Raw genomic sequence first — 8,170 nt, forward strand, 5'->3', positions numbered from 1 at the left:
CAACAGCTATCACTGGTATCCCTCTGGGCAACTCTGTAGTGCACATGCTTAAAGAAACAACACAAACCCAAAAACAATCCCCCTTCCTAAAAAAACCTCCCACCCTCCCTCTCCATAAAACCCACCCCCCAAAATATTACTTGAGATTCATTTATATGAATTATTAACCATCATGGACAAACACGACTCTAGCTCTAGCTAGAAAAATAATAGGAGAAAAAAAAGCTTTTCTCGCATAAACTCTCCTTATGTTGAAAGAGTGTGACTATGAATACATGAAAGTGAAAAAGGCTTGGGACCTCTTTCAGGGAGCTAAAGCACATTTTGCCACAGTAGAACAGGATGCAAATCAAGAGAATGGGGCTAGGAGAAAGGCAGAAAGTCCAAATGTAACTGTGTTCAGCAAATTGCTACCAGACACTACAGTGCAATGATGAGATTATACCAATACCAAAGGAAGCATGAGTTAGAGAAGGATATGCAGAGAGGAGTGGAGGAGAAAGCATATGTGCAAGTAAACTACTCTTCCTGTACAGTAATGCTTATTCTTCAGAGTGGACCAAGAGCAGAATTCCTCAACACCTGAACAGGACTGAAGAACAATTCTCTGGACAGCTCTTCCTCACGCTGGTTGTATCATCTGAGACCTACAACAAGGTGCAGTGGCAATATGGAAGCAGTCTGAAGAAAATAAAGTCTGTATTGCCTTTCTGTTCATGTTTTACCCTAGTTGTCACTGAGTTTGTAAATGAATGGTATTCAAGGCTACAGAGAAATAGCCATCAATATTTAAGGCTACTTCCTTTTGGCAGGGTAATTTCCCTGTGCTGGTCCAATAGTGTCAGTCATATGGACAAACTTCCGAGTGCATACAAACCGGGAACTGGTACAAGACCTCCCTTGAAGTACTGTTACTGCTGCTAGTCAATATATGCTTCCAGCAGCCTCCAAACACTACACACGAGAGTAATGGACAGGCTGCTTGTACAGTGTACGTGCCAGACTAGTTGCTAATTCATTTCCCTGTTAAATCCCGAAGCAAAACTATCGAATGCCTGGGACCTAAGCCTTCCTGACCAATCGCACTATAGTAAGAGAAAAGAAAAACAGAACAAAATAAACACCCATCATAAAACTAATAAAAACATATACATTAGCATTGCAGAAGAATGACGCTTGTGTCATATTCCATGGTTTTTGGCTTCACACTGACTCACGGGCACGGCGAACACTGAACTGGAAGGAAACAGTGGCAGAAAGTAATAGCCACCAGCAACCCCAAGAAGGTTTAATTTTAAGACTGTTCTACTGAAACGATTTTGTCTATTGATGGCAATGACAAAGAACAAATTCATGTGAGAGAGCTGCAACTGGTGCCCAATGGAAAGATGGAAGAGATCAGATTTCTTTGTGATTTTCTCTCACACAGCATGCAAGGAAATAAACAGTAACCCATGCAGAAAACAAGCAACCCAATGGATATAAGCTACTTGAATGTTTTCATTGCTAAAAATAACTTTCTTTGTGGAGGAATCGAGCATCTCTGCTCTGGAAGATGCCCAAAGTATGTTTAGAGTCATCAATCCCAGACATCGTTTTTAACTAGCAGCCAAAATGACACTCCTGCACTTTACCATTGACTAACACACAGGGCAGCGGAAGCCCTCCCTTGCACAGAGGTCACCGGCGTGGGGAACCAGCAGCAAGCTTTACCAAACACACCCACATTCTGGCTTTCCTTCGACAGTGTTGGACAAGAGCTCCCTGCCTCGCGAGGCAGGCAGCAGCAAAGAAGAGTCCATAAAAACCCCCAAACTTGAAGACGAGTATCAGAAATTCAGAGTCCTCACATCCGGCCGGCGGTGTGCAATGTCTCGCCCCCGAACCAGTGTTTGTTCAGTGCTCCCTGCAGACTGGATGTGGCCTGAAACAGGCGGGCGAAGCTCACCTCTGCCCAGTGTGGTTCCTGTTCGCCTCCGCGTTTAAGGCCAAGTTGTGTAGGAAGAGAAAAAGCTGCCACCACACTTGATTTCTGTTCTGCTGATGCTGTAGAGAAGAACAGTTGAAGCAAGGTTATTTATATTTCTAAAATTGCAACATACCACTTCTCTTTTCCAATAACAACTCAGTTACACTTTTCAAGAGCAGACACTTTAATCCCATCAGCATAACAAGGGGGTGCAGCAAGGGATGAGGGGAGAGAGGGAAATGATAAGTTCTCCAGAAATAATTGTAGCTCTAACATTACAAAAAGAAAAGAGCAGACCCTTTATGCATTGTGCACAAGAGGATTAAACTTTTTTTTTTTGCTTGTAGGATTTTGCAGAGTTTAGCCAAGTGCTGTTTTTAATCAGATTGGCTTCTGAGCCTTTCAAAAGCCCCAGCTGCATGAACAAACAACCTTTTTTTTTTTTTTAAAAAAAAAGCCCCCCTTCACCCCAAAAGTAAAAAAAAAGAAAAAAATATAACTGGTGATCCATCTGTAAGTGATTTGACACCGTGAAGGTCAAAGGGTTAATCTTCAATTTAAACCACACTGCTGAGACAGCAAAACTCTGATTTCATCTAGTACAAGAAAACACATTCGTGCACACACACACTCCCCCACCCTCCCCCCACCACATTTTCCTTCCCAGCATCTCCAAGATAATACTGCCCTTTTTATAGCCACTTTTGACAGTAAGCCATAAATAATCAGCCTTGGAGCCCTTTCCTACTGACTGGAGCCAATTAAACCTTAAGCAAGAACATACTTGAAAACACACAAAAAACCAAAACCAAGAGGTTATTTCAGGTCCCATTGTCAAGGAAGAAACACAGGAGTTGAGTTTCAGGGGGACACCAGACTATAGAATGCAGCTTTGGGGCACGGACACTGTTCCTTCTTTTGTTATATGTAATCACCCCTGCAAAAGCGGCTCCGATTATACCCCCACCTTCCTGCACTTTAATGGCATCTCATACAAACAGGTGGGTTTCTCTTTACATTGCCCAGCCTGGGATACTATTTCACCTCAATAACCGACCCTCTATTAGAAGTCAGTCTTTGTTTTCTCATCCAGAATTCCATATTTGCTAAGCAGGACTGATCATTTCTGGAAAACAAAACAAAACAGCCTCAATCTCTCCCCTCACCCCCAATCCCCAGCAGACAAGGAAACACAAGACTGGCTTCCAACAACTTTGCCTCAGTACACAGGAGTTCATAAAAGAGCACTGAAGCACATTATACGAACAAGATGTTTCAACTCAGATTAGCCCAACAGGGCAGAACAACACGGTTGCAAGGCGTTCTTTACGTAATCACAACTAAGAGAGAGTCACAACTGGAGTTGGTGTACTGGAGATGTGTCAATAGACAGCTCTTCAAAGCCCCCCCCGATAGCCATTAAGTTATGTTTGTATTTCAGTGTGAGTGTGCCATTTGAACCACAAGTACGCACAAAACAGGTGTCAGAAAACCTGTGCTCATCTCGCATCTTACCAGTGGGTCATTTTTCTTACCTTCAAGAATTAACAGTTGCCTCCTGGATTTAGAAGAGTTCACATAGATCCCATCACACATTTCAACACCACTGTATTTGGAGCACAACCCACAGACAGCAGCTCTAGAGACTGGTATCATTTACTTCAAAGCAACCAGCCCTGGGTTCAGTCCATACTGATTGTCCAGGCATTGCCAGGTTTACAGGTGAAAACAATCTTCTATAAACTATCCCCTAGGGCTGGGTTACACAAACTTAATTTAGTCTCAAAAAGCAAGATGCTTTTTGTTTTGTTACTTGCCGTTTGGTTTGACCCAGCTTGTTCTTCCCCATCAAGCTCCAGAGATTCTTCTCATCCTCCTCCATAGAGCCAGACTCCCAAACCTGCTCAAACGTGCACATGGAACCACAATGGCCCAATGACATCTAGATACCATGTTTTTATCATGCTATTACAGCTTAAGCAGACTGCTCCTTAAACAGAGGTCTTCAGAGTAGCAGGTCAATGAAGTGGCACGGAAGCACAACACCGCCTTTTCCACAAGCAGGGAGCTATGCTAGGAGAGCATGGTGGGCAAACATACTATAGATGCTCTGAAGACAATCTGCTTGGGCAGATTATTTTATTCTATTGGCAGTCAAGAGGGTAAAGAAGTGTCTTATAGGGACTTAGTATGGGAAATGCAAAGAATGTTTAAAAATTGGTATCAAAATCTTAAACTTGAAATATATCTCAGCTTCCTTGGTAGACTCTCTCTCAGGGCACTTTATAAAGCGGGTTAATTTGAGGGCAGATGTGAGGAGGTGTGCTGATCTGGCATGTGCAATTTCAACTATTCCACGTGTAAGAATTCCAGTATTAATGTAGGAGGCCACTTTGTACTTCTCACACACCATAACAGATTTCTAAATATTCTGTCTCCTCCTTAAGTTTTATGTATCACCTCAGGAGAAAAGGATTACTTCTGTGCAGTGACAGGTAAAGGAGGCCATGTCAGGGAAAAACAGTGGAAGGATTAAGCTCATTCTCCTCCCCTTTTTTTTTAAGGGGGGGAGCTTTTTGAGGAAGGTATTGGGTTTTGTTTTTATTTGGTAAATAAGTGGTTTAGAGCTCTACTTTAAGAAGGGTTACAAACCTGCAAGAGAACCACTGGGATATAGTAGCAGAAATACTGAGAAAAACTCTTTCTTTTTTTTTTTTTTTTTTTTTAGTTTATATTCTACTGTGTTTATTTCATTGCCTCTTGAGGCCACTTTTTTGGTGCAGCATTTTTGTCCTTCTCCAGTTAAAAATGTTTCACACTACTTGCCTAAGACACTCAAAGAGATTTCCACGCAAGAGCAGAACAGGAATTATTTTACCCTTGTTTCCCCCTGCTTATAAGAAGCATAAGATCTCAAATCACTTTATGAAGGACATTGACACCATTAATTTTGTTTTGAAGTGAAAAAATAGAGCACTAGGCTAAGGGCAGCTTTCCAGGTTTTATTCCTAGACCTGGGGCTAGTATTTCCCTGGGTCCGTATTCAGCCAGCACTTCCTTCCGCGGTGCTGTTGTTCCACACACACTTTCCCTGGCGTGCGCACTGCAGCAGCCCACTCGCACTGTCCTCTCCTCACGCTACTGCAGGACAATGAACTAGAGCAGGACGATGATCAAGGCCAGAGCTGATCTGATAAAGAAGTTGCCTTTACTATTGATCAGGTTGTCGTAATCCATCTGATCCATGGCATCATGTAGTCAAGCTGATGCTTGTGCCAGCACAACAGAAAGGTGACCTGAGGAGAGGAGCAAGCTGGGATTGCTTGCTTCAGCAGCAAGCCTGGCTCACGGGGCTTACAGAGTTATGACTTCACTTCTGGGCTCATCTGCTTTCCGTGGTACTAATCCCGCATGGGACAAGAGACACCAAATGGAAATGGCAGATATCCTTTGCAGTAGAGATAAAGCAATTTATGGAAAGAACTGGCCCAACCTAAAAAATGACCTTTTCACAAGTTTCAGTAGCTTTTCCCTAGATACGCCTCTGCCAAGACCAAAATACTCAAGTATTTCAAGACTGAGGGGTTTTTGGTGTGCTATAATTTAGCTGCCAGGAAGGACAGAAAACTCAGGAGAGTGACTCCATGAATTTGGCATCTACATTTTTCAGATGTGATACGTTTAAAGTAAATCCTTACAGTTTTCTAAGACTCATAACTATTGTGGCATAGGTTTATAACCTTCCTAAGATTCACTATGCTGATTTGTCCCTCATCAGAACAATTCAATCCTCAGAGTCACTAGTGCACAGAGGTATCAGGGCTGAACACTTTGCCACCTCCATGTGGTAGCAACACAATTAACATTTTGAAGCTCCTTTCCCAAGATGGAAAGAAGCCTCTTTTGCCCTCTACACTAACTGTAGCTGAAGAAGACTAGACTTGTGAATACAGTAAGTCAACACAAAGCTGGAAACACATAAAACCATTTCCTATTGCAGCTGCTGCTTTTTAAAGGGGATATCCTTAAGAGACTGTCTGTCTGAGGCGTTAGCATGAATGCTTCAGTGAGTCATAAGGAAAGGCCATTTTACAGGAATAGTGTCCTCTGCAGCAACAGTACATTAGTAAAGCCTATTCCATGAACTGTGCTGAACTAAAAGCCAGAATACTGGTAAACAAACACAAAAAAAACCCAGCAAGACTTTTACTGGAAGCAAATGAAAGAGAGGCATGATTGACCTGACATTTATTCCCTTCCCATAATTAATTCCTAATACAAGTTTCACACCTTAAGCATACAGATCTGTCAAATAGTACCCCAGATGTCAAAAGCTTTTTACTCCAACCAAGCCCTTGCATGGGGAAATCAAGGGATGATCAGGACAGTTAAAAAACCTTGAAGAAATATTGTCCCTCTGACACAGCTCCTTGAATCCTTGAGCAAAAAAGTTTAACAGATGAATAGGGTTCATTTTTACCTGACACATACACACCATTAATTTTCCTCCTTAAAAAAAAATCAAGAATATGTTCATCATATACACATGTGGCATGTGGATCTGGTACATTCCTATCACATATACAGAAGGGTACACCTGTCTACCCTCTTGATCTCATGGGCAACTTCTGACTTTGCTTCATGGCTTCCAGATGGTTAAGGGTCAAATCCTGATCCCATCTTAACTAGAAGGATTAAATATGGCCATAAATGGAACTTTTAGAGCAAAAGAAGAAGAATGGCATATGTATACATAAAAACATCGTTCTTCCTTTAATGACTAATACAAGTATTAGCAATAAGTTGTTGTGATTTTATTTATTCACTGAAAACAAAAATACTTGCACACCGGGAACAGTTGCTGACTCATCGCTGAAGGCTGTTTTGGCTGCCAGGTGGCTGGAGGCATATTGTGCTACCACAAAATATGCTTTATCTTAGAAAGACTAGAAGTCACAGTCCCCAAGGCAACAGAGGTTACAGAAGGTGTCCCCCGCTGGAGAGAGAAATGCAGGCCAATGGAAGTCAAATACAAATCCTTCCAGCTGTGATTCCTAATGACCAAAGAATAATGCATGTGTAAAAGCAACAGGGAAAAAAAGGAGACAGTAAGAGAGAAAAGCCAAAAGAGGTGCTTAGCAGCAGAATTTCTCGTGGTGACACAGAGAGAAGGACGAGGATCTTCCTGGGGGATCTGCATCCTTCTGGCTTGCAAACCCCGCAGCTCTCTTACGTGGGACTAAACCTGTGGTAGAGGGAGGCGTCATCTCAAGTACCACTTCCTTTCTCAAAGCCTCTGTCAGGCTTTGTGAAGCAAGGTAAGCCACATGTGTTTATGGAGAGGGGATATACAGGAGTGGGTGCAGCAGGAGGGATGTGGGGTGCAGGAGACCCCCAAAACCCATTTTCAAGCTGCCCAGCCCAAGCCAGGGGGACGGCACTGACCGCTGCCGAGGCAGTGCTCTGAGCAGCAAACGGTGATGCTCGCTGCCCCAGCGCTGCTGCAGGCACAGCTGTGCAGGTGAGCCCTTTCTCAACTTTCTTGTAGTTCAAAAACAAACACGCAGCCACTCGCGCCTTCCTCTCTGGAGCAGGCAGGAAGGGGAAGCAGACAGACACCATGGCAACAGCCAGCTGACGGCAACCTGGGAAGGGCAACCACCGGCCACCACGTTCCCAGGCCCCCAGCCTTCCCCTCCTGCACCCCAGGAGGGCACGCTGGCTTGTTTTCCATAAATACAGTAAATAAGGGTCTTGTGTTTCTGTAGAGCTGTACCCGATGGCACTCTCTACCTGCGGCACAGGGTCTGGGGGGATGTGACCCATGCTGATGCAGGGGACATTTCTGTAGAGCTGCACCCGATGGCACTCTCTACCTGCGGCACAGGGTCTGGGGGGATGTGACCCATGCTGATGCGGGGGACATTTCTGTAGAGCTGTACCCGATGGCACTCTCTACCTGCCGCACAGGGGGCTGGGGGGATGTGATTAGGGGGGGGGTGTTTCTGTAGAGCTGTACCCGATGGCACTCTCTACCTGCGGCACAGGGGTCTGGGGGGATGTGACCCATGCTGATGCGGGGGACATTTCTGTAGAGCTGTACCCGATGGCACTCTCTACCTGCGGCACAGGGGTCTGGGGGGATGTGACCCATGCTGATGCGGGGGACCATTATCAGGAGCTGTACCCGATGGCACTCCT

At 44.2% G+C, this 8,170-nt stretch overlaps 1 protein-coding gene across 2 annotated transcripts in view; it reads right to left on the reverse strand.

Annotated features, from left to right (window-relative positions):
• Positions 1–1,388: 1,388 nt before the first annotated feature.
• Positions 1,389–8,170, reverse strand: part of BMF (Bcl2 modifying factor) — a 17,066-nt gene continuing 10,284 nt past the window's right edge. For both annotated transcript variants that reach the window (XM_010166805.2, XM_010166806.2), the window contains one exon: positions 1,389–2,046. In XM_010166805.2, coding sequence (XP_010165107.1) covers positions 1,945–2,046 — 102 coding nt within the window. In that variant the 3' untranslated portion in view covers positions 1,389–1,944. The remainder of the gene's footprint in view (positions 2,047–8,170) is intronic.

The sequence above is a fragment of the Antrostomus carolinensis genome, unplaced genomic scaffold, assembly GCF_000700745.2.
Source record: "Antrostomus carolinensis isolate BGI_N321 unplaced genomic scaffold, ASM70074v2 scaffold19914, whole genome shotgun sequence".
NCBI classification, from domain to species: domain Eukaryota; kingdom Metazoa; phylum Chordata; class Aves; order Caprimulgiformes; family Caprimulgidae; genus Antrostomus; species Antrostomus carolinensis.